This window comes from Staurois parvus, unplaced genomic scaffold (genome assembly GCF_062004578.1).
Source record: "Staurois parvus isolate SC_StPar_1 unplaced genomic scaffold, SC_StPar_1.0 ptg000527l, whole genome shotgun sequence".
Lineage (NCBI taxonomy): Eukaryota > Metazoa > Chordata > Amphibia > Anura > Ranidae > Staurois > Staurois parvus.
In genome coordinates, this window is record NW_028318323.1 from 913,094 (window position 1) to 940,311 (window position 27,218).

The following is a 27,218-nucleotide window of genomic DNA, read 5'->3' on the forward strand; positions in this document are numbered from 1 at the left end:
GGGACCCCCACATTTTTTTTCTTTAATTTTGGCATGGAGTTCCCCCTTAATATCCATACCAGACCCGAAGGGCTTGGTATGGATGGGAGGGGGGACCCCACACAGTTTTTTTTTTATTGCAGACCTTTATTTTTACATTCAGCTGTCAAAATAAATATTATCTAGACCTTCGAAATAAGTAAAATCATTACAGAAATAATTATAAAGGATAAGAAACAAAAATAGAATCAATAGAACTAAGGAAATCAAATTAGAATACATAAAGATATGCCTAGCTACAAATAGTGCTGGTTGATAAACACAGTAGACCATCTGTCAGTGGACTCCACACAGAGATTTACTATTGAACAGCGGCTAAAAAGCAAGCGCCCACAGAGGACTTCTAAAATGTGTTCTGCACATACGCATTTATATCGGCCAAAGACGCTCCACAAGCGTATAGTTTTTCACTGTGTCGACTTGCTTAAAAAAAACTATTTTTAACACATTTTAAATTTTTTTTGAAATGGCAGATATTGTTTAAAGTGAAGTCCTGATTTTTGGCAAAGCAAATTTCAATGTGAACATGTTTCTGCAGTGATTTTTCATGGTGTTAGACATGCCTCTTAGCAAGTCTGCTTTTTGAGTCTGATTCCTGGTCTGTGTCTCGTTAGTAAATTCAATTTGGGGTTTACTTGTTGATGCTCTCTTTAGTAAATCTCTTTGCAGTGTAAAAGTAGACGGTCGCCACTAAAAAATAGACGTTCGCCTACGGAAATGTGCCTAGGCACAATAGTAAATCAGGGCCTAACTGACACTGATACCAATTAAAAAAAAAAAAAAAAACCTGACCTTTACCCAAACATTAACCCTGGCACTGAACAAGATCAAACCTTGATCTAGATATTTTTCCTTTATTTTCTTAACCACTTGTCCTCCTGAGGATTTACCCCCCTTAATGACCAGGCCTCTTTTTACTACTTGGTGCTGCACTAATTCAACTGATAATTGCGCAGTCATGCAATGCTGTACCCAAACGAAATTTACATCCTTTTTTTGACACAAATAGAGCTTTTTTTTGGTGGTATTTGATCACCTGTTCTCTTTTTATTTTTCGCGCTATAAACAAAAAAAGACCAAAAATTTTGAAGAAAAACTATAATTTTTACTTTTGGCTATAAAAAAAATATATAGTAAACTCAAAGTTAGTTATAAATTTAGACCAAAATGTATTTTGCTACATATTTTTGGTAAAAAAAAATCCTAATAAGTGTATATTGATTGCTTTGTGTGAAAGTTATAGCATCTACAAACTATGGTATAGATACTGCAATTCACGTCATTTTTTTGCTATACAGCGCTACACTAGTTTAACGGACAATTGCGCAGTCATGCAATACGGTAAATAAATGAAAATTATGTCCTTTTTTTTCACACAAATTGAGATTTCTTTTGGAGGTATTTGATCACCTGTGCGCTTTTTATTTTTGGTGCTATAAACAAAAAAGTTTTGAAGACAAATTTTTTTTTTTTTAAAAACGATATTTGCTCATTTTGGTCATAAAAAATATCCAAAATATGGTGAAATGGTGAAAAAAAATCCCAATAAGTTTATATTGATAGCTTTGTGTGAAAGTTATAGCGTCTACAAACTATGGTATAGATAATGGAAATTACACAGCTTTTACTTTATGACTGCTTATCACATTTATTGAGGTGCTAAAATACCAGGACAGTGCAAACACCTCCAAATGACCCCGTTTTGGAAAGTAGACACCCTAAGCTATCTGCTAAGAGGCATATTGAGTCTATGGAAAATTAATTTTTTTTCCACAAGTTTCTGGAAAATGACATAACCTTTTTTTTTTACACAAAGTTGTCATTTAAATGATTTATTTCTCTCACAAGCCATGGGTATATGTGGAATTACACCCCAAAATACATTCTTCTACTTCTAGCGAGTATGGGGATACCACATGTGTGAGACGTTTTGGGAGCCTAGCCACATACAGGAGCCTGAAATCCAATGACCACTGTGGTCACGCCTGAAGGTGTGTAACTTCCTCATTTCACTTCCTCACTACCTATCACAGTTTCGGAGGCCATGAAATGTCAGGATAGCACCAACCCCCCCCCCCCAAATGTAGACACCCCAAGGAGTTTAAAAAGAGGAATGGTGAGTATTTTGCAGATATTTTTTTCTCACAAGGTTTTGAAATGGAAAATGAAGAAAAAAACAAAAACATATTTTTTCTTTTCTTTTTTTATAAGAACTTGTGCCAACAAACGAGATCTGAAAAATACTCACCATGCTTCTTATCAAATTCCTTGGGGTGTCTACTTTCCAAAAGGGGTCATTTGGGGGGGTTTGGTGCTATCCTGGCATTTCAGGGCCTCCGAAACCGTGATAGGTAGTCAGGAAGTGTAATAAGGAAATAAAACCCTTTAAAAGCCTGAAGGTGCTTATTGGATTTTGGGGTCCTGTACTTGGCTAGACTGCCAAAAAGTCTCTCACATGTGGTACCCCCATACTCGGGAGAAGTAGCAGAATGTATTTTGGGGAGTAATTCCACATATACCCAATTTTGTGTAAAAAAAAATATATTTTTTTTTTTGTCATTTTCCAAAAACTTGTGGTAAAAAATAAATTCTTCCATTGATTCAACATGCCTCTCAGCAAACAGTTTGAAGTGTCTACTTTCCAAAAAGGGGTTGTTTTGGGGGGGGGGTGGAGCATTTTATTTTCAAAAGCAAATAAAAAAAAAATTACACTTATTTACTTTTAATACACAAAAACACAATATATTGTCCAATTATTTGGTAAAATATAAATTAAGATGGTATGCCAAGTAAATAGATACCAAACATGACATGATTTAGAACTGTGCATGCCCCGAGCAATGGCGACAAACTGCATACATTTTTAATATCCATAGGCAACGTTTTAAAAGCCTTTACAAGCTACCATTTTAGATTTACAGAGGAGGTCTAGTGTTAGAATTACTGCCTTTGATCTGATGTTCACGGCGATACCTCACATGCATGGTGCAACTGCTGTTTACATACCGGCACAGGGTAAATGCTAGCGCACACAGGTGTGCACGTGCATGGGGAGCGAGGTTTCTTTTTTTATTTTTATTTTTTTAATTATTTTTACACTGTCCCTTTCATTTTTTTGATCACTTTTACTGCTATCACAGGGAATGCAAATATCCCCTATAACTTCAATGTGCATTGTTATATATTCTTTTTTGAGAAATCTGGGTTCTATCAGACTCTAGATATCTCCTCTGCCCTTACATTATCTAATCAAACCAAGTCGGTGTGATCAGATGCTTTCCCAGTTTACAAATGGCGCTGTTTATATCCTGCAAAACTGAAGTGATGAAATGCTCGTAGCTTCTGATTTCTTAGGCTATAGAGATGATTGGCACCATTCTGGTCTCCAAACAGCTCTATGGTCAGCTGGCAGAAACACCGGCTGCATTCTCAGGTTCCCCCGATGGCACAGGACTGCCCGAGATGGTCGTTGAAGGCAGCAGGGTCGGGGGGCATCATCTCCTGCTGATTGCAATCCTGCAGCTAATTTGACACTAGGATTGCTTTTACATGAAAGCCGATCGCCAGCTGAAAAAAATTATACCTGGATGATGCCTGCAGCTGTAGGCATCATCCAGGTATAACCATTCAAAGTCCAGGGATGTATCGGTGCATCGCTGATACTTGTTGGGTATATATGCTATGTTCTTTTTTTTTGTATGCAGCCTGTGGACTGAATGAACAAAAGAGAAGAAATCTCTGCCAGAAAAACTGTGTGGTATGCCCACCATTAGAATATACCGCCCTGCATCCACCCAGTTCTAATGGTGGGCACACATTAGGTCACACGGTGCCACATGCACCAGTTCCAAGATAGCACAAATGTCTAAATAATGGCACGCTTGAATAAAAATTGTCTACGTATAAGTGGTACCCCATGTGGAAAAAGGATGACACCAAGTCCCAAACTATCTTGCCACTAATCCCCATGTAGTCTGGGCATCTGGGGGGCTCCACGTGACTATCTTTTTCCCTCGTAAATTCTAAACTTATAAGTATAGCCTGTTACCCTCTCACAGGTCTTCTACATCTTGGCCCCATATCCAGCACGCTTGCTGGGGAGAAATTGTTTGAATGCAAGGCGGTGATTTGCGAGAGGCTGAATTTTGTGGAGCCTGTCAAATTCAGGGTCACCTCGAGGACAACAGAGTGCATTGTCATTGAAATGCATAAAACACATTATACTCTCAGATCTATGCCTGGCCATGGCAGCAGAGAACACGGCATATGATGAATCGGGTCTGTAGACCAATACAACTGCAATTCATTTTTTTTAGTAATGTCCATATTGAGGGTAAGGTCCAAAAAAATGTAAATAAGGAAACCGTAATGAGTTTCCATGCAAATGGTCTGGCAAGGTTTGAATTTGGGTTGGCGGTGATAAATTGTTGTGCATATAAATTGCTTTGATCCACAATCAATGCATACAGATATTCCGTGAAAAACAGCTCCAAAAAATCAAGGGGAGTAGTTAAATTTGCTGTTTCCACCTGAATTCCGGGTTGGGAAATGAATGGGGGAAGTACGGGTGCTGCAGAATTTGTGGGCTGCCAATCGGGATTTGCAAGCACATCCGGAAGGATACTAGGGGCTCTACGGGTCTGTGTGCGAATTCTTGGTGGCTGCGGGACAATACTTGTGCTAGCCACTGCACCAGCTTGCATTACACTTATGGGACTCAAAACATCACCAAGTCATACTGCAGTTCTGGAATTATTATTATTATACAGCACCAATTTGTTCAGCGCTTTACAATATAACGGGAGACAATACAGCAACAATACAGTTCAATACAAGAGGGTTAGGAGGGCCCTGCTCCTTGGAGCTTACAATCTAAGAGGTATGTGAAAGACCAGGATTTTCTAGGCCACTAGTGCTCACCAGTTCACCAAAAGGTAGCGTGGCACTAGTACTGGCACTCTGCTGCATATCAGAGTCATCAAAATTTACCAGCAAGTACTAACAGAGATCAGGCCTGATGCTGCGAACACTGCAGTTTTGTGTGCAATGTATCAAGTGGCAGTGACCTACTGACACTGCACTTGCTGGGGGAGAAGGGGGGTTAAACATAGGGACTAGACGCAGGTGCTGGCAGGTGGCAGGGCTGATCCTGCTAACGCTGCATTTTTGGGGACACTATACTAATGTGAACACTGGTATAGTGCTGATCTGATCAAAGATATTGATCTGTTCAGACACTATACTAGCAATGGAGGTTTATTGTGTATGAGTGTGTTCCTGGCAATCAGGGGATTAAATGTGATTACTGGTGTACTAACGGGCAATCTGACGCCATCTGGGAGGGGCATGAAAACCACGGGAGCGCGAATCATGTATATATATGTGATTTTGTGCACCCGTGCTGCCCTATAGCAGAAATACTGCTATAGGGCAGTCAGGAAGCGGTTAAAGAAGTTGCTTGTGTTACGGCGCTTCATTACTTTAACTGACAATTGCGCGGTCATGCAACGCTGCACTAAAATGAAATTTACGTCCTTTTTTTCCCCATGAATTGAGCTTTCTTTTGGTGGTATTTGATCGCCTGTGCGGTTTTTATTTTTTGTGCTATAAAAAAAAAATTTTGAGGAAAAAAATTATATTTTGGACTTTTTGCTATAAAACATGTCCACTAAAAAATTTTTAAAATCAAATTTAGTTATAAATTTCTGCCAAAATGTATTCTGCAACAGGTCTTTGCTAAAAAAAAAATCCCAACACATGTAAATTAAATGGCTTACGTGAAAGTTACAAATGGTGGTATAGATGCTGGATTTTTTTTTAATACTAATAATAGCTGCGATCAGCGACTTATGGCAGCAATCAGCGACTTATGGCAGCAATCAGTGACTTAGGAGTAAGGGATGCTAACTAATTGCCTATAAAGACATTTATTTTCTTCTTTTTTCTTTCAGGTTTATGTATGATATTATTATATGCTTATTAGTTCCTTTCTTATTGTTACAGAGGAGTCTTTACGTAGACACAGGTTTATATGTAGTGCAAGTCAAAAATCTCCTTGCTTCTCTAATATAATCTGATTTATCTTGAACCACCACGCTACCATTTTTGCCAACCTGTTTAATCAAACTGTATTAAAAGGTATTGTAAATGTTTGCTTTTTACCATTATTATTATTCTCATTTTTCTATGGGATTTTCTTTTTACATAGAAACATTAAATAAGTACAAACTAAATGGTAAGTTTTCATGCACACTGGGTGTTTAGCTTGGTGCCTGAGATTCCAGTGTTCAGTTGTGGCCGGAAGGTAAAAGTGCACAGCCCAGCCCAACTGCCAGCAGCCTGTAAAATTTTATGAGGGGCTGAGAGCTGCTGTGGTTGCACCTGGAGGCAAATGCCCAGAATGCAAACAGTTTTTGGGCACTTACTGCCCACCCTAAGTATTAGAAGCACTTGGTGCACCATCAAACCCCGTCCTGCCGCAACAGTCTTCAGCCTCTCATAGAGTTTTACAGGCATCTGGCAGTGGGGCTGGGCTGTGTGCCTATGTTTTTCACCCCCACCTAGATGCCAGAGTCTTATGCACCAGTGCTAAATGCCCTGTGTGCATGAGGCCTATAACTCGATGAGAGGCTGAAAGCTTCTGGGGCTGGATGATGCAATGATTGGTATAGATGTTTAAGGCAGTATGTACCCAGAGACAAATGCCTGGAATGCAAGCAATCTGAATTCCAGGCATTTGTCCCTAGGTGCATACTGCCCTAAACATTAGTACCGCTTGGTGCAACATCCAGCCCCATCCAACTGCATCAGCTTTCATTCTCTCAAACAACCATTTTGGAGAAACAGAGTATGGATTACTTGCATAAAATCATTTACAGTCCAGCAAAATGCCTGCTGAGAACATCCAAAACTGCAGAGATGTGCTGCTTAAAAAAGGCTCTTGGAAAGAAGTGTAATCTCAGCACTGAATAACATACACAATCAGAAAAAATACAAATGGCAGGAGTGAGCATGCGCGGCCGGCGGGAAAGACATGTCCCGCTGAGGCTCCGTCTCCCCGTCGGGTGACAGCGCCTTGAAGCAGTGGGTCCCGGCCCGCAATATACCAGGAGGGGACCCGGTCCCCGTGGTGATCCTCCCAGGGTCCGATCCGCCCTCGGCAGCGACGGTTCCTCTGCGGTGAGTCGGAGGAATCCGACAGAGGACTCCGTCCCTGCAGCGAGCCGTCCATAGGCCCGCCCACCACTACCCTCTCACTTAGAACCAGGGGAGAGAAGAGAGAGAACAGGGGGGCTGAGATTGGAATAACAGCCCCCCCCAATATAAGCAGCACTATGGTCAAAGGGGCACCCCGGCACCAGGTCCCCCCATCCACCAAAACTATTAAGGAGGCCCTGGCAAAGGCCTCCACAAAGATGGCCACCGCCCCAGCACGTGGAAGCAAGCAGGCAGCAGGAGCATATGCAGCCCTGCAGGATCCGCAGCCCAGCCATCCCTGCACGTCTGAGGGTGAGTCTGACCTTGAACCAGATGTCCATATACAAGCCCTAACGCCTGACCTTACACCCCTAGACCTGTTATCACGCTTTGAAAAAATGCTACACAAGGCTTTGAAGCAAACCTCAGACCGCATCACTGCCACACTATCTAGGGAAATCCGTGAACTGGGACAGCGCACTGCGGACCTAGAACAGAGGGTGGATGGTCTTGACGTCTCACTTCAGACACATACAGATGACCTTGATCTCCTGCGTGACGAAAACGCAACTCTATTGACACGGCTAGAGGACTTTGAAAACCGAGCACGGCGCTCAAATCTACGTGTCCGGGGCCTTCCAGAAACGATCGTTGATGTACAATCGACAATAACAGCTCTGTTCCAAGAGCTTGCCCCAGCTATCCCAATCGATAGATTGTAATTAGACAGAGTCCACAGGGCGTTAGCACCACGACGCAACGACGGTCCGCCACGTGACATTATAGCCAAGCTTCACTTTTTCCGTACCAAGGAGCAACTTCTACAAGCTGCCCGTAACGCAGAATCTCTACAGTTCCAAGGTCATACCTACCAACTATTCCAGGATCTATGCCACACAACCATCGCCAAACGCAGAGCTATGAAACCTCACCTACAAGTACTTCAACAACATGCAATACAATATAGGTGGAGTTTCCCTTTTGCAGTGCGATTCCGACACCAGTCCCGAGATTACACCTGCAAGACACCTGAGGACCTTATAGACACCCTGCGGACCCTGCAACTACATCCCCCAGCGACGCCTTCAGAGAGCGCCAAGCGGAGGTCCACATCCAGCTCGCCACGGAAGTCCTTCCCCACGCGTGCAACTGACGGTCAATCCAACTTCCACAAGAGAGGGCGTTTTTCATCTCCGGGCCTAACCTCACAAGACACCATGGACTGAACTCTGTCCCATGTTTATTCCTTTTTTTCCCCCCCCTTATTTTGTATCGCACACACCATGCGATATACTCTTTTGATTGTCACTATGGTTAGCACCGTTAGTATTCTCTCTCCCTCTACATGTTAAATCTTGGTTGCCTCACAACATGAGGTCTGTTCTGCAACCCCCCCTCCTGGGTTTTATAATAGTTTACATCTGGGAGCCTAGGCTTTGACGGCATGCGATGCCATACCCCTACACCCATGAGGTTTCACTAGCACCACTAGTGCCGTATGAGTCTAGGATTCCCTGATTTTATCGGATGTTTTTCTCTTTTTAATATACCTGTTTTTTCTGCCGGGACCTTGCCACCATTTGGTAATCACATTGCTGTCATCCTTACGGTCCGCGTACCTGCACACTCCACCTTAGCCCCTGTGTTATTGGCTATTTAACAACACTTGGGCTACTATTGCTCCCTAGCCCACCCTGACTCAGGGTGTCCTTGGGAGCCCACCTTTTAGGCCTTAAATGGCCTCTTACACCCTTTCTTTCCTGTTACCTCTCTCCTACCGTACTCCTCTTCCCTCCCTCCAACATGACTCCATGACTTTGCTTAACATACTCCGCAACAATCCTATCCTCCGCAGTAATCGTCAGGCTTCACCCTGGGCGGTGGTGCCATGCTATTCAATCCACTATGCGCTTTCCCCATGGGCTCGTTAAATGTCCTTACCCTGAATGTTCAGGGCCTCAATATCCCGCAGAAACGTAATAAGGCTTTCCGAACCTTTGCTACACTTAAAGCCCACGTGGTCTGTCTTCAGGAAACACACTTCACTTCCAACTCCACTCCTAAGTTTTTTGGTCCTCGATATCCTCAGGTCTACACGGCCTCTGCCACTGCCAAACGAAGGGGGGTACTGATCGCCTTCCATCGAACAACACCTTTCGTGCCATGCACCGAAATCAAAGACCCAGAAGGTTGTTACCTCCTGTTAGTAGGGCAACTCCTCGATGTAGATATCACCATTGTTGCATACTACGCCCCAAACCAAGATTCTTTACCATTCCTTTCACACATACTCTCGGTTATAGACCATCATAAACGCGGAACTTTAATTGTTAGCGGAGACTCTAACAATGTAATATATCCCTTTCTCGACAAATCTCCTCAACTATCTCCTATCCCTGCTTCTAAACAAACCTTCCAATCCATACTACAACGTTATTCTTTGATAGACTCATGGCGAGAACTTAACCCGACCAAACGCCAATACACCTTCTATTCTCACCCCCACCGGTCATTCTCTAGGATAGATCATATTTTTGTCACCACTGCCTCTTCCCCTCGGCTTTTGACCTCTGAAATAATTCCCATTCCCTGGTCTGACCATTGCGCCGTGTTCACATCTATGGCCTCGTTGGCCTCATCCCCCGCTGAATCCTCTTGGATCATTAATGATAACCTGCTTGTAAACCCAGCTCACTGTCTAGAAATAGAAGCAGCCCTTAAAGACTACTTCTCTCTCAATCAATCACCTGATATTTCCCCTCTCTTGTTATGGGAAGCACACAAACCGGTATTACGAGGGTTTTGCATTAGCAAAGCATCCTTCTTAAATAAAACCAAAAGGCAGCAACGTCTTCTACTGGAGCAGACTTATGATCGTTCTCATCAAACCTTCCAGACGGCTCCCACGCCTGCCAATTGTGAAACCCTGGAGAGATCTAGATTAGCCCTAGATCTTTTTCTCACAGACCAAGCGGAACTCTCACTCCGTAGATCTAGGCACAAATACTATACTAGGGCAAATAAACCCAACACATTCCTGGCTCTTTCACTTCGCAGGCTCGACCAGCTCACTAAACCTATCAGGATACGCACCTCCTCTGGCAACCTCACTAGTAACCCAGAACACATCCTACAGACGTTCCATAAACACTTGTCACAACTTTACTCCTCTTCCACACCTTTCGACCCCACACAGGCTGATACCCTTTTAACTTCCATTTCTTTCCCGAAACTCTCAGAGTGCCAGTTAGCGGCACTTGAAAGACCCATCTCCCAAGCCGAAACCTTAGACGCTATTAAAAGTCTAAAGCTACGTAAACGCCCAGGGCCAGATGGCTTCTCAGCCACTTACTATAAAAAATTTGCTCATCTCCTTACACCTATCCTCACTAATGCTTTTAACGCTTTACTATCTGGCCAAACCTTCAACCATGAAACAGTGCAAGCGAACATTTCAATGATCCCAAAGCCGAATTCTGATGACACGCAGTGGTCCAACTATAGGCCAATCTCTCTCCTCAACATTGACATCAAACTGCTAGCAAAAGTCCTTTCTTCACGTCTTAACCTGTATATTGGCTCTTTAATTCATAATGACCAAGTGGGCTTTATCCCGACTAGACAAGCGGGAGATAACATCAGACGTGCATCCCTTTTGGCAAACTTAGCAAGATCCCGTAATATTCCCGCATATTTCCTGTCCCTAGATATCCGGAAAGCATTTGATACAGTCTCATGGCCGTACCTCGATTATATTTTGCATCGGTGGGGTTTTGGCCCACATTTCTTAACCTGGATCTTCTCGCTGTATCGAGAACCTTCAGCCAGAATTAGGTATCTGGGGCACAGGTCAGCTCAGTTCCCGATCTCCAGAGGCACGAGACAGGGCTGCCCTCTGTCCCCCTTGCTGTTTGCTCTGGCTATAGAGCCCCTAGCCCTCTTAATTAGAGCTAATCCGGAAGTCAGGGGACTCGAAATTGGGGGCACACACCATAAGCTATATCTCTTTGCAGATGACGTCCTGCTCTTTCTCACGTCACCGTTGACTTCTTCACCCTCCCTACTCCGGCTTCTCGAGGCGTTTGGCGCGCTTTCTGGTCTAATAATAAACCCAAATAAATCTACAGCACTCAACATTTCTCTCCCCCCTAAAGAGTTGACGCGAATCATGTATATATATGTGATTTTGTGCACCCGTGCTGCCCTATAGCAGAAATACTGCTATAGGGCAGTCAGGAAGCGGTTAAAGAAGTTGCTTGTGTTACGGCGCTTCATTACTTTAACTGACAATTGCGCGGTCATGCAACGCTGCACTAAAATGAAATTTACGTCCTTTTTTTCCCCATGAATTGAGCTTTCTTTTGGTGGTATTTGATCGCCTGTGCGGTTTTTATTTTTTGTGCTATAAAAAAAAAATTTTGAGGAAAAAAATTATATTTTGGACTTTTTGCTATAAAACATGTCCACTAAAAAATTTTTAAAATCAAATTTAGTTATAAATTTCTGCCAAAATGTATTCTGCAACAGGTCTTTGCTAAAAAAAAATCCCAACACATGTAAATTAAATGGCTTACGTGAAAGTTACAAATGGTGGTATAGATGCTGGATTTTTTTTTAATACTAATAATAGCTGCGATCAGCGACTTATGGCAGCAATCAGCGACTTATGGCAGCAATCAGTGACTTAGGAGTAAGGGATGCTAACTAATTGCCTATAAAGACATTTATTTTCTTCTTTTTTCTTTCAGGTTTATGTATGATATTATTATATGCTTATTAGTTCCTTTCTTATTGTTACAGAGGAGTCTTTACGTAGACACAGGTTTATATGTAGTGCAAGTCAAAAATCTCCTTGCTTCTCTAATATAATCTGATTTATCTTGAACCACCACGCTACCATTTTTGCCAACCTGTTTAATCAAACTGTATTAAAAGGTATTGTAAATGTTTGCTTTTTACCATTATTATTATTCTCATTTTTCTATGGGATTTTCTTTTTACATAGAAACATTAAATAAGTACAAACTAAATGGTAAGTTTTCATGCACACTGGGTGTTTAGCTTGGTGCCTGAGATTCCAGTGTTCAGTTGTGGCCGGAAGGTAAAAGTGCACAGCCCAGCCCAACTGCCAGCAGCCTGTAAAATTTTATGAGGGGCTGAGAGCTGCTGTGGTTGCACCTGGAGGCAAATGCCCAGAATGCAAACAGTTTTTGGGCACTTACTGCCCACCCTAAGTATTAGAAGCACTTGGTGCACCATCAAACCCCGTCCTGCCGCAACAGTCTTCAGCCTCTCATAGAGTTTTACAGGCATCTGGCAGTGGGGCTGGGCTGTGTGCCTATGTTTTTCACCCCCACCTAGATGCCAGAGTCTTATGCACCAGTGCTAAATGCCCTGTGTGCATGAGGCCTATAACTCGATGAGAGGCTGAAAGCTTCTGGGGCTGGATGATGCAATGATTGGTATAGATGTTTAAGGCAGTATGTACCCAGAGACAAATGCCTGGAATGCAAGCAATCTGAATTCCAGGCATTTGTCCCTAGGTGCATACTGCCCTAAACATTAGTACCGCTTGGTGCAACATCCAGCCCCATCCAACTGCATCAGCTTTCATTCTCTCAAACAACCATTTTGGAGAAACAGAGTATGGATTACTTGCATAAAATCATTTACAGTCCAGCAAAATGCCTGCTGAGAACATCCAAAACTGCAGAGATGTGCTGCTTAAAAAAGGCTCTTGGAAAGAAGTGTAATCTCAGCACTGAATAACATACACAATCAGAAAAAATACAAATGGCAGGAGTGAGCATGCGCGGCCGGCGGGAAAGACATGTCCCGCTGAGGCTCCGTCTCCCCGTCGGGTGACAGCGCCTTGAAGCAGTGGGTCCCGGCCCGCAATATACCAGGAGGGGACCCGGTCCCCGTGGTGATCCTCCCAGGGTCCGATCCGCCCTCGGCAGCGACGGTTCCTCTGCGGTGAGTCGGAGGAATCCGACAGAGGACTCCGTCCCTGCAGCGAGCCGTCCATAGGCCCGCCCACCACTACCCTCTCACTTAGAACCAGGGGAGAGAAGAGAGAGAACAGGGGGGCTGAGATTGGAATAACAGCCCCCCCCAATATAAGCAGCACTATGGTCAAAGGGGCACCCCGGCACCAGGTCCCCCCATCCACCAAAACTATTAAGGAGGCCCTGGCAAAGGCCTCCACAAAGATGGCCACCGCCCCAGCACGTGGAAGCAAGCAGGCAGCAGGAGCATATGCAGCCCTGCAGGATCCGCAGCCCAGCCATCCCTGCACGTCTGAGGGTGAGTCTGACCTTGAACCAGATGTCCATATACAAGCCCTAACGCCTGACCTTACACCCCTAGACCTGTTATCACGCTTTGAAAAAATGCTACACAAGGCTTTGAAGCAAACCTCAGACCGCATCACTGCCACACTATCTAGGGAAATCCGTGAACTGGGACAGCGCACTGCGGACCTAGAACAGAGGGTGGATGGTCTTGACGTCTCACTTCAGACACATACAGATGACCTTGATCTCCTGCGTGACGAAAACGCAACTCTATTGACACGGCTAGAGGACTTTGAAAACCGAGCACGGCGCTCAAATCTACGTGTCCGGGGCCTTCCAGAAACGATCGTTGATGTACAATCGACAATAACAGCTCTGTTCCAAGAGCTTGCCCCAGCTATCCCAATCGATAGATTGTAATTAGACAGAGTCCACAGGGCGTTAGCACCACGACGCAACGACGGTCCGCCACGTGACATTATAGCCAAGCTTCACTTTTTCCGTACCAAGGAGCAACTTCTACAAGCTGCCCGTAACGCAGAATCTCTACAGTTCCAAGGTCATACCTACCAACTATTCCAGGATCTATGCCACACAACCATCGCCAAACGCAGAGCTATGAAACCTCACCTACAAGTACTTCAACAACATGCAATACAATATAGGTGGAGTTTCCCTTTTGCAGTGCGATTCCGACACCAGTCCCGAGATTACACCTGCAAGACACCTGAGGACCTTATAGACACCCTGCGGACCCTGCAACTACATCCCCCAGCGACGCCTTCAGAGAGCGCCAAGCGGAGGTCCACATCCAGCTCGCCACGGAAGTCCTTCCCCACGCGTGCAACTGACGGTCAATCCAACTTCCACAAGAGAGGGCGTTTTTCATCTCCGGGCCTAACCTCACAAGACACCATGGACTGAACTCTGTCCCATGTTTATTCCTTTTTTTTCCCCCCCTTATTTTGTATCGCACACACCATGCGATATACTCTTTTGATTGTCACTATGGTTAGCACCGTTAGTATTCTCTCTCCCTCTACATGTTAAATCTTGGTTGCCTCACAACATGAGGTCTGTTCTGCAACCCCCCCTCCTGGGTTTTATAATAGTTTACATCTGGGAGCCTAGGCTTTGACGGCATGCGATGCCATACCCCTACACCCATGAGGTTTCACTAGCACCACTAGTGCCGTATGAGTCTAGGATTCCCTGATTTTATCGGATGTTTTTCTCTTTTTAATATACCTGTTTTTTCTGCCGGGACCTTGCCACCATTTGGTAATCACATTGCTGTCATCCTTACGGTCCGCGTACCTGCACACTCCACCTTAGCCCCTGTGTTATTGGCTATTTAACAACACTTGGGCTACTATTGCTCCCTAGCCCACCCTGACTCAGGGTGTCCTTGGGAGCCCACCTTTTAGGCCTTAAATGGCCTCTTACACCCTTTCTTTCCTGTTACCTCTCTCCTACCGTACTCCTCTTCCCTCCCTCCAACATGACTCCATGACTTTGCTTAACATACTCCGCAACAATCCTATCCTCCGCAGTAATCGTCAGGCTTCACCCTGGGCGGTGGTGCCATGCTATTCAATCCACTATGCGCTTTCCCCATGGGCTCGTTAAATGTCCTTACCCTGAATGTTCAGGGCCTCAATATCCCGCAGAAACGTAATAAGGCTTTCCGAACCTTTGCTACACTTAAAGCCCACGTGGTCTGTCTTCAGGAAACACACTTCACTTCCAACTCCACTCCTAAGTTTTTTGGTCCTCGATATCCTCAGGTCTACACGGCCTCTGCCACTGCCAAACGAAGGGGGGTACTGATCGCCTTCCATCGAACAACACCTTTCGTGCCATGCACCGAAATCAAAGACCCAGAAGGTTGTTACCTCCTGTTAGTAGGGCAACTCCTCGATGTAGATATCACCATTGTTGCATACTACGCCCCAAACCAAGATTCTTTACCATTCCTTTCACACATACTCTCGGTTATAGACCATCATAAAAGCGGAACTTTAATTGTTAGCGGAGACTCTAACAATGTAATATATCCCTTTCTCGACAAATCTCCTCAACTATCTCCTATCCCTGCTTCTAAACAAACCTTCCAATCCATACTACAACGTTATTCTTTGATAGACTCATGGCGAGAACTTAACCCGACCAAACGCCAATACACCTTCTATTCTCACCCCCACCGGTCATTCTCTAGGATAGATCATATTTTTGTCACCACTGCCTCTTCCCCTCGGCTTTTGACCTCTGAAATAATTCCCATTCCCTGGTCTGACCATTGCGCCGTGTTCACATCTATGGCCTCGTTGGCCTCATCCCCCGCTGAATCCTCTTGGATCATTAATGATAACCTGCTTGTAAACCCAGCTCACTGTCTAGAAATAGAAGCAGCCCTTAAAGACTACTTCTCTCTCAATCAATCACCTGATATTTCCCCTCTCTTGTTATGGGAAGCACACAAACCGGTATTACGAGGGTTTTGCATTAGCAAAGCATCCTTCTTAAATAAAACCAAAAGGCAGCAACGTCTTCTACTGGAGCAGACTTATGATCGTTCTCATCAAACCTTCCAGACGGCTCCCACGCCTGCCAATTGTGAAACCCTGGAGAGATCTAGATTAGCCCTAGATCTTTTTCTCACAGACCAAGCGGAACTCTCACTCCGTAGATCTAGGCACAAATACTATACTAGGGCAAATAAACCCAACACATTCCTGGCTCTTTCACTTCGCAGGCTCGACCAGCTCACTAAACCTATCAGGATACGCACCTCCTCTGGCAACCTCACTAGTAACCCAGAACACATCCTACAGACGTTCCATAAACACTTGTCACAACTTTACTCCTCTTCCACACCTTTCGACCCCACACAGGCTGATACCCTTTTAACTTCCATTTCTTTCCCGAAACTCTCAGAGTGCCAGTTAGCGGCACTTGAAAGACCCATCTCCCAAGCCGAAACCTTAGACGCTATTAAAAGTCTAAAGCTACGTAAACGCCCAGGGCCAGATGGCTTCTCAGCCACTTACTATAAAAAATTTGCTCATCTCCTTACACCTATCCTCACTAATGCTTTTAACGCTTTACTATCTGGCCAAACCTTCAACCATGAAACAGTGCAAGCGAACATTTCAATGATCCCAAAGCCGAATTCTGATGACACGCAGTGGTCCAACTATAGGCCAATCTCTCTCCTCAACATTGACATCAAACTGCTAGCAAAAGTCCTTTCTTCACGTCTTAACCTGTATATTGGCTCTTTAATTCATAATGACCAAGTGGGCTTTATCCCGACTAGACAAGCGGGAGATAACATCAGACGTGCATCCCTTTTGGCAAACTTAGCAAGATCCCGTAATATTCCCGCATATTTCCTGTCCCTAGATATCCGGAAAGCATTTGATACAGTCTCATGGCCGTACCTCGATTATATTTTGCATCGGTGGGGTTTTGGCCCACATTTCTTAACCTGGATCTTCTCGCTGTATCGAGAACCTTCAGCCAGAATTAGGTATCTGGGGCACAGGTCAGCTCAGTTCCCGATCTCCAGAGGCACGAGACAGGGCTGCCCTCTGTCCCCCTTGCTGTTTGCTCTGGCTATAGAGCCCCTAGCCCTCTTAATTAGAGCTAATCCGGAAGTCAGGGGACTCGAAATTGGGGGCACACACCATAAGCTATATCTCTTTGCAGATGACGTCCTGCTCTTTCTCACGTCACCGTTGACTTCTTCACCCTCCCTACTCCGGCTTCTCGAGGCGTTTGGCGCGCTTTCTGGTCTAATAATAAACCCAAATAAATCTACAGCACTCAACATTTCTCTCCCCCCTAAAGAGTTGACGCATCTGAAACAGATTTTACCATTCCCTTGGTCACAGTGTCATATCCCTTTCTTGGGAATCAAACTGACTTCTGGATTATCAGACCTTTACGCAGCTAACTATCTTCCGATGCTAAACCATCTCTCTGCCCTTATGTCCAAATGGTCTTCCCTCCCCCTCGCATGGCTAGGCAGAATAGCAGTTATCAAGATGTCAATCCTCCCAAAAATTCTATATCCGTTTAGAGTCCTTCCATTCCCAGTCCCCCCTCATTACCTCCGCACACTGCAGCGTCGCATTTTTTCCTATGTATGGGGCAATACTCGCCCTCGTATACCCCGCTCCACCCTATACCGCCCTAAGCTTGCTGGAGGTCTAGGCCTACCCGACATCAGCAAATGTTACCAATCAGCGCATTTAGCCCAATTACCTAAGTATCATGCAACCTTTGAAATCCCTCAATGGGTTGCGCTTGAATCAATAGAATGCGATCCCCTATCCACCGCTAACCTACTTTGGTTGAGGCCGATAGACCGCCGCTCTATAACCAACCCCATAACTTCTCATTTTTTATCCTTATGGGATAAATTGAAAACCCGTTACCTCCTCCAATCACTACATAATCCTATGCTCTCGTTTCTACGAAACCCAGCTTTTCCCCCAGCGTGGCAGACACCTTGTTTATTCAAAGCCTGGTCCTCCGCTAATTTGCTCCATACGCATCACTTCCTACAGAGGAATAAGTTTAAATCCTTTGCCTCGCTGCGGGAAACGCATAGCCTCCCGGCCTCTGAGATATTTAGATACTTGCAGCTACAACACTTTTACGCACCATACGCTACAATAACCAATCGGCCAGACACCATGTCTCTCTTTGAACGAGCGTGTTGCAAAGACCCTCATAGACGTGGGCTTATCTCCTGCTTATACTCACTCTGCGCCACTTCGACCACCACGTCCCCCCCTCTATATACCCATAAATGGGAAGTGGATCTAGGTAAGAAATTCGACCCGTCTGATTGGGACCACATTTGGGCCAACACAAAATCGTCCTCGCAGAACGTTGTAGCATTGGAAACGAATTATAAAGTTCTAACCCGCTGGTACTTGGTCCCAGCAAGAATCGCAAAATTTACCCCTAATTACTCGCCCAACTGTTTCAGAGGCTGTGTGGATCTGGGAACACATTACCATTTATGGTGGGACTGTCCTGTAGCCCGTACCTTTTGGGATGAAATTTTTACCATGATATCTACATTTAGCACTATCACTATACAGCCAGACCCAACGACAGCCCTACTCAACCAATGCCCTTCTGGCATCTCCAACTCGCAATTTAAGCTGTTTATGCAAGTCACGACAGCGGCTAAACAGGTTATAGCAAAGTCTTGGAAATCCCCTACTCTTAGTGTCGCGGCTGTCAAAACCAGAATAACTCAAGCCATGATACACGCAAAGGTGGAAGCCACAGTTCTTGACACGATCCCTAAATTCCTGCGCATATGGAGCCCTTGGGTAGAGCATTTCCTTCCGTCTAACTTTGACGAGTCACTGCTTCTCCCTTGAGTTCAGTACTGTACGACAAGGATATGGTACATAACCCCTCGTGCGTAGAGGCTGGTGTGAACTTGATGAATATTCATGGAGTCATAGTTGTTGTTCTTCTTCCCCTTCCCCCCCTTCCTCCCCTGTCTGACCCCCTCCAGAATTCCCCCTATTTCTTTAATGCACTTGGGAGACATTACAATGATTGACTGATACCATCTTGCATTCTGTCATTGATTTCTATTTACCTATTTCCGTTAGAACTGTAAAGGCGTTAATGCCTTGACCCTCATTCATTTTATTGTACCCTACTGTCACATCAATGCCTAATATGTATTAACAATGTCTCCTTGTTTGTGTCATCCCTGTTTATTGTTAATAAAATTGTTTGAACAAGAAAAGTACAAATGGCAAACTATTGGCATTATTATCTATCAAAATGACTGAAAACAATCCAGTTAAGGTCATCCCTGCTGGATTTGCTTTGCTGCTTATTGAAGTGGATTCTTCTATTTTCTCAATATTAAACTGGATTGTATTTTTCTAGGGTGATCAAAGCAATGGACTTCAGGGACCTCCAGGTCCTCCAGGACCACCTGGCCCACCTGGTTCTATCAGCAGAGCAAAGGAAAATGTAAGCACAATTTTCTCTTTGAGTGTTCTCACATTTAGGGAATAAAATTCATATATCATATTTAGATCTTGTTGAACAGAGTATGTTCTAGAACAGTGTTTCTCAAGTAATGGGTCGTGACAAGGGGTGGACTGGGCCGTGGGGCAAGTACCCCCCAGGCCTCTTTAATGCCCCTACCATCACCCCAGACTTTGAGACACTTATCAACAGCAAGAAACATCCCCAGTTTTCCCATTAGTTCTAATTATGTCATATGTTTTAATTACCGTTTATTTTATTTGTTTTTTTCCCTCAACAGCACTTTCATTTTCACTAGCGCTGTGATTACTGCACTATCCATTTTGGAAGGAAGATGTTTATTTACTATTTAAAAAGTGCATATACATTATAGAATACTGCACAAGTTGTTTTGTGGAATAAATTATAATGTTTCGTAAATTACATTATTTTTGGGTCGCAACTTAATGACTAAGGACAAATGTGGGTCTTGAACTTCCACAGGTTGAGAATCACTGCTCTAGAATCCAAGCACAACCATTGGTCTTGCTTCTCCCACCTCCAGCGCACTCCTCATTTTCAGGACCCATGCCAGATATGGGTGCCACTAGCTCCGGGCATCCACACATCTTTCCAGGTGCTGTGACTGCAGCTTCCCATGTTTCTGCTGCAGTGGTTTGGGTGGCCAACATATTGTTTCTGTGTAGATGTCAGGAGTGTGGAATTAGAAAAGGCACAACCTGACATGCCACTCTCAGCACTGCTGCCCCCATGATTTATTGCCAGAAGGAGTAGGGACAGGGGGAACTGAAGAGATTTGAGATACAAACCAGCTATGCCTTCAAAGGGATTCACTTGCCTGAAAAGTAAATGTTTGTATGTGCGTTGCCACCCCTCCATATTTTCATGACCAGTGTATAAAAAAACACCGATTTCTCCTGTCCGTAAAAAGTCTTTCCTGTGAAAGGGGTTGTGTGGGCATGGGCAGAACTTACATAGTTAGTCTGGCTGAAAAAAGACAAAAGTCCATCCAGTTCAACCATAGAAAAAAAACAGTTATAATCCTATACCCACAGTTGATCCAGAGCAAGGCAAAAAAAACAGCAAAGCATGATCCAATTTGCACCTGCTGTGAAAAAAATTCCTTCCTGATCCCCCCGAGAGGCAACTGGATATTCCCTGGATCAACTTTACCTATAAATGTTAGTATCCAGTTATATTCTGTGTATCTAAGAAATAATCCAGGCCTTTTTTGAAGCAATCCACTGAGCTGGCCAGAACCAACTCTTGAGGGAGTCTATTCCACATTTTCAAAGCTCTCACTTTGAAGAAACCTTTCCGTGTTTGGAGATTACATTTCTTTTCCTCCAGACGTATAGAGTGCCCCCTTGTCCTCTGTGATGACCTCAGAGTGAATAGCTCTACACCAAGTTCACTATATGAACCACTGATGTATTTATACATGTTGATCATATCCCCCTTAATCTCTTCTTCTCAAGAGAGAATAAATTTAGTTCCTCTAATCTTTCCTCATAGCTGAGCTCCTCCATTCCTCGTATCAGTTTAATTGCCCTTCTCTGTACTTTCTCAAGTTCCCCAATGTTCTCTTTGTGAATTGGTGCCCAAAAGTGAACTGCATATTCCAGATGAGGTTTTACTAATGATTTGTACAGGGGTAATATGATATATCTCTCTCTGGAGTCTATACCTCTTTAAATACAAGAGAGGATTTTGCTTGCTTTAGAAGCCACAGCTTGGCATTGCATGCCATTTAAGCTTTTGATCTACCAGAACCCCCAGATCCTTCTGCACCATTGATTCCCCTAGTTGTACCCCCCCCCCCCCAGTATGTATGATGCATGCATATTCTTAACCCCCAAGTGCATAACCTTACATTTATCAACATTAAATCTCATTTGCCACATAGTTGCCCAATTAAATAGTGCATTGAGGTCAGCTTTTAAGTTGAAGACATCCTGTAAGGACGTTATTCCACTGCACAGCTTGGTGTCATCTGCAAAGACAAAAATGGAATTTTTAATCTCAGACACTATATCGTTTATAAATATATTAAAAAGTAAGGGTCCCAACACTGAACCCTGGGGTATACCACTGATGACCCCCGACCATTTAGAGTATGAATCATTAACCACTACTCTCTGAATACGATCTTTTAGCCTGTTTTCTATCCTTTTACATATGGATTTTTCCAAGCCCATAGACTTTACCTTACAATATAGCCATGTGAGGAACTGTGTCAAATGATTTTGCAAAATAAAAGTATACTACGTCCACCGCCACCCCTCTGTCGAAGGTTTTGCTCACCCCCTCATAAAAAGAAATCAGGTTTTGTTTGACAACTTCAGCTCTAGCTCCTGTGTGCTTGTGGCCACTGCCTGAGCCTTGGGGTGGCCATAATTGTTCTGTAAGCATTGTGCACACCAAGCACCCCCCCATCTTTCCCTCTACCTTCTTCCCCTCTCTCTGTTTTTCTGTCTCTTACTGGATATTGGACTGCCTCTTTGCTGGATATGGGGGATGTCTCTTGCAGGATATGGGACTGTCTCTTTTCTGGATACAGGGGATTTCTCTTTTCTGGATATGGGCCTGTCTCTTTTCTGGATATGAACCTCTTTGCAGGATATGGGGCTGTCTCTTTGCTGGATATGGAGGATGTCTCTTGCTGAATATGGGGCTGTCTCTTGCAGGATATGGGATTGTCTCTTGCAGGATATGGGGCTATCTTTTTGTTGGACTGGGCACTTCCTTTGCTGGACTGAGCTGCCTGTTTGCTGGATGGGGATGTCTCTTGCTGGAGAAGGGCTGTCTCTTTGCTGGATATGGGGCTCTTTGCTGGATATGGGGCTTTTTGCTGGGCATGGGGCTGTCTCTTTGCTGGGTATGGGGGATGTCTCTTTGCTGGGTATGGAGGATGTCTCTTTGCTGGATATGGGGGATATCTCTTTGCTGGATATGGGGGATATCTCTTTGCTGGATATGGGGGATGTCTCTTTGCTGGATATAGGTGATGTCTCTTGCTGGATATGGGGCTGTCTATTGCTGGATATGGACCTTTCCCTTGCGGGATATGCGGCTGTCTATTGCTGGATATGGGCCTGTCTCTTTGCTGGATATGGGACTGTCTATTGTGGGACATGGGCCTGTCTCTTTGCTTGATATAAGCTTGTCTCTTTGAATGATATGGGCCTGTGCCTTTACTTGATATGGGCCTGTCTCTTTGCTGGATATGGGCCTGCCTCTTTGCTGGATATGGGGATATCTCTTTATACATATGGGGTTGTCTATTGTGGGATATGGGCCTGCCTCTTTGCTGGATATGGGGCTGCCTCTTTGCTGGATATAAGGCTGCCTCTTTGATGGATATGGTGCTGTTTCTTGCTGAATATGAGGCTGTCTATTGCTGCATATGAAGCTGTCTCTTTGCTGGATATGGGTGATGTCTCTTGCTGGATATGGGGCTGTCTATTGTGGGATATGGGCCTGCCTCTTTGCTGGATATGGGACTGTCTATTGTGGGATATGGGACTGTCTCTTTGCTGGATATGGGGCTGCCTCTTTGCTGGGTGCGGGACTGTCTCTATGCTGAATATGGGGATATCTCTTGCAGCATATGGGGCTGTCTATTGCAGGAAATGGTACTGTCTCTTTGCTGGATATGGGTCTATCTTTAGCCGGATATGGGGCTGTCTCTTTACTGGACTGGGCTGTCTCTTTGCTGTTTTGATCTATCTGTTAGTTGGATAGGTATGTATCTTGCTGGATATAGGCCTGTCTCTTTGCTGGATATGGGCCTGTCCCTTTGCTGGATATGGGCCTGTCTTTTTGCTGGATATGGGAATAGCTCTTGCTGGATATGGGCCTGTCTCTTTGCTGGATATGGGACCGTCTATTGCTGGATATGAGCCTGTCTCTTTGCTGGATATGGGGCTGTCTCTTGGCTGATTATGGGGCTTTCTATTGCGGGATATGGGCCTGTCTCTTTGTTGGATATGGGCCTGTCTCTTTGCTGGATATGGGGCTGTCTCTTTGATGGTTATTGGGCTGTCTATTGTGGGATATGGGGCTGTCTCTTTCTAGATGTGGGGCTGTCTTGTTCAATATGGGCCTGTCTCTTTGCTGGATATGGGGGTTGTCTCTTTCTTGATATGGGGTTGTCTCTTTGCCAGATATGGGACTGTCTTTTTGCTGGATATCGGGCTGTCTCTTGTGGGATATGGGGCTGTCTGTTGATGGACTGAACTGTCTGTTTGCTGGATTGGGTTTTCTGTTTGCTGGTAGGGGATGTGTATGTTTCACGTTATCAGTTTCTTTAGGCTTTATGTACAGAAGGTTTTCTTATTATATCACACCTTTATTTCTACAGATAGGAGATGACACTGAAGGTTCAGCTAGTGGTGATATTGGAGAATTGAGGCAAACCGTAAGTACAATATGGTCTATAGAAGTCTATTTTGTCTGGCTAGCTTTTTCCGTTGTGGAGATTTAGCCAAATATTTTTACCTTTGTAAACTATAAGTTTTAATCTGTCAGATCTAATGTCAGTATTACACAAGTATTATGTTTCTTGTTGTATATTTGTCAAACTGTAATATTTACTCAAAGCATTTTTTTCACAATGACTGTCACATATTCAGCATGCAGCTATTTCAGATCAATATGATATCAATGTGTTTCTACTTTTAAACATGTAGTCTCTAGTTAGTCCTAATCCGTACTCTTATAAGAATATGAAATATATTATAATAATAATAGAATATTTCAAAATTGTATTTGTCTATCGCTCATTGAGAACCTGTTGGTTATTAGATTCTAGGCACATAAAAAAAATCAGTTCAGGGAATGGCTTCATCTGGTGGCCTGACCCCACAGCTGCTACAGAGTCAGATTTTGCTGATGCAAGTTTTTAGTTTCCAAGAATTTAGGACCTAACTTATCTAGCTCCTGGATTTGATGTCCTGGCTTTTTTTTTTCCTCTATCAAGTATTTGCCTGAATGGTAGGCTGGATTCTGGACCCTTGTAGTTTCTCCAGTCAGCCAGAGAGTGGCTGTGTTTCCTCTGATATCTGAATCTAGATTTACTGTGGCAGCCCTGCTCATTGCAGCACTGGCAGACTATGGTGTATTCTCTGGCCCTAGGAATACATATGGCAGGCAGAACAGACCCCTCCTCCTTTTGTTGCAGCAAAACCCTAAGATGTCTAGAGTTTGGGAGCTGTCTACTTGGCTGTTTGGTCAATGGCTGATAAATTGCACAATTCCTCATGTTCACCTCTCACTTCAGGCCTCCACTTGGCCACAATAATGTCATCCCCAGACCTCCCTGTGGCCTTCAGTGAAGGAGTGCTGCTTCACTTATCTGGCCAGTGAGGGAGTGAGGCATGGAAGCAGATTATTATCTTGTCACCAGCAAGTTGTGATTAGAACACTAATGTGATATGTCCCTATAGCTGGTCATAGACAAGGAAATTGTGTACCAAATTCAACCACTTTAACCTCTTTTGCTCACAAAAATACTAAACAGATTAATGCATTTACATAGCAGTCATACACTGTCCCTAAGGGCAAGAGGGTCCTGTTTCTGGTTTCTATAGTTACAGTGAGGAACAGAAGTATTTGAACACCCTGCGATTTTGCAAGTTCTCCCACTTAAAAATCATGGAGGGGTCTGAAATTCACATTGTAGTTGCTACTCTGAGAGACAGAATTTTTTAAAAAAATTCAGGAAATCACATTGTATGATTTTTAAAGAATTTATTTGTCTTGCACTGCTGAACATAAGTATTTGAACACCTAAGAAACAGCAAGAATTCTGGCTCTCAAAGACCTGTTACTGTGCCTTTAAAAAGTCCACCTCTACTCCACTCATTAATCTAACTTAGTAGCACCTGTCTGAGCTCTTTAAAGACACCTGTCCACCCCACAGTCAGTCAGACGCCAACTACTACCATGGGCAAGACCAATGAGCTGTCAAAAGACACCAGAGACAAAATTGTGGACCTCCACAAGGCTGGAAAGGGCTACGGGGCAATTGCCAAGCAGCTTGGTGAAAATAGATCAACTGTCGGAGCAATTGTTAGAAAATGGAAGAGGCTAAAGACGACTGTCAGTATCCCTTGGACTGGGGCTCCATGCAAGATCTCACCTCGTGGGGTATCACTGATGATAAGAAAGGTGAGGAATCAACCCAGAACTACAAGGGAGGAGCTGGTCAATGACATGAAGAGAGCTGGGACCACAGCTTCAAAGGTCACTGTCGGTAGAACACTACGCCGTCATGGTTTCAAATTATGCATTGCACGGAAGGTTCCCCTGCTCAAGTCATCACATGTCCAGGCTCGTCTAAAGTTTGCCAATGACCATCTGGATGATCCAGAGGAGGCATGGGAGAAAGTCATGTGGTCAGATGAGACCAAAGTAGAACTTTTTGGTCTAAACTTCACTCGGGGGGTGGTAACATCATGCTTTGGGGTGCTTTTCTGCGAAGGGGACAGGATGACTGCACTGTATTAAGGAGAGGATGAATGGGGACATTTATTGTGAGATTTTGAGCAACAACCTCCTTCCCTCAGTCAGAGCATTGAAGATGGGTCGTGGCTGGGTCTTCCAACATGACAACGACCCGAAGCACACAGCCAGGATAACCAAGGAGTGGCTCCGTAAGAAGCATATCAAGGTTCTGGAGTGGCCTAGCCAGTCTCCAGACCTAAATCCAATAGAAAATTTTTGGAGGGAGCTGAAACTCCGTGTTGCTCAGTGACAGCCCCAAAACCTGACAGATCTAGAGGAGATCTGTGTGGAGGAGTGGGCCAAAATCCCTGTTGCAGTGTTTACAAACCTGGTCAAGAACTACAGGAAACATTTGACCTCTGTAATTGCAAACAAAGGCTTCTGTACCAAATAATAACACTGATTTTCTCAGGTGTTCAAATACTTATGTTCAGCAGTGCAAGACAAATAAATTCTTTAAAAATCATACAATGTGATTTCATGAATTTTTTAAAAAAATTCTGTCTATCAGAGTGGGAATGCACCTACAATGTGAATTTCAGACCCCTCCATGATTTCTAAGTGGGAGAACTTGCAAAATCATAGGGTGTTCAAATACTTCTGTTCCTCACTGTATGAGCAGCATTCAGATCACTGCTTTGGTTGTGGGTAAAGCTGCCCTTTTTTCTTATTGACCTTGTTTCTTTTTCCAGGAGACCTCATAAGAGAGACAAAAAATGAGCAGACAGTCTGTCTATAAGGCCACCAACCAGGACATAAAGTGCTGGACTTGATTCAGTTACTGAGCCTACTGAAAACTCTGCTGCTCTCCTTATCCTGATTCAGATACAGTGGGTCTTTAGCCACTACAGTGTGCTGGGTCTCAGCCTGCCCACCCTAGTGCCATCTAGTTTGTAGTGCCAACAAATTTGTACTGTGACACATGTGCTGGCAACATGCCTGCCACAAAAGAGAGGCCTGGTCATTTCACAGTGGTTGACCTGAACATGCAGAGCAAATTCTTGACATTTTCTGGCTGTAAAAATTGATAGCACCTTTGGTGATTTACTCTCTGGGGCCTGTCTGTCAGCCCTAAATTTACCCACCCTTGATGGAAGCTCTGTTTGGGGGCCTCAGGAGCCCTATTCCTATTCCTTATCCTAA

The 27,218-nt window shown here is 44.2% G+C and overlaps 1 protein-coding gene across 3 annotated transcripts in view; it reads left to right on the forward strand.

Annotated features, from left to right (window-relative positions):
* Nucleotides 1–27,218, forward strand: part of COL15A1 (collagen type XV alpha 1 chain) — a 1,471,644-nt gene that overhangs the window by 688,988 nt on the left and 755,438 nt on the right. For all 3 annotated transcript variants that reach the window (XM_089690361.1, XM_089690362.1, XM_089690363.1), the window contains 2 exons: nucleotides 19,464–19,550; nucleotides 23,932–23,988. In XM_089690361.1, coding sequence (XP_089546487.1) covers nucleotides 19,464–19,550; nucleotides 23,932–23,988 — 144 coding nt within the window. The remainder of the gene's footprint in view (nucleotides 1–19,463; nucleotides 19,551–23,931; nucleotides 23,989–27,218) is intronic.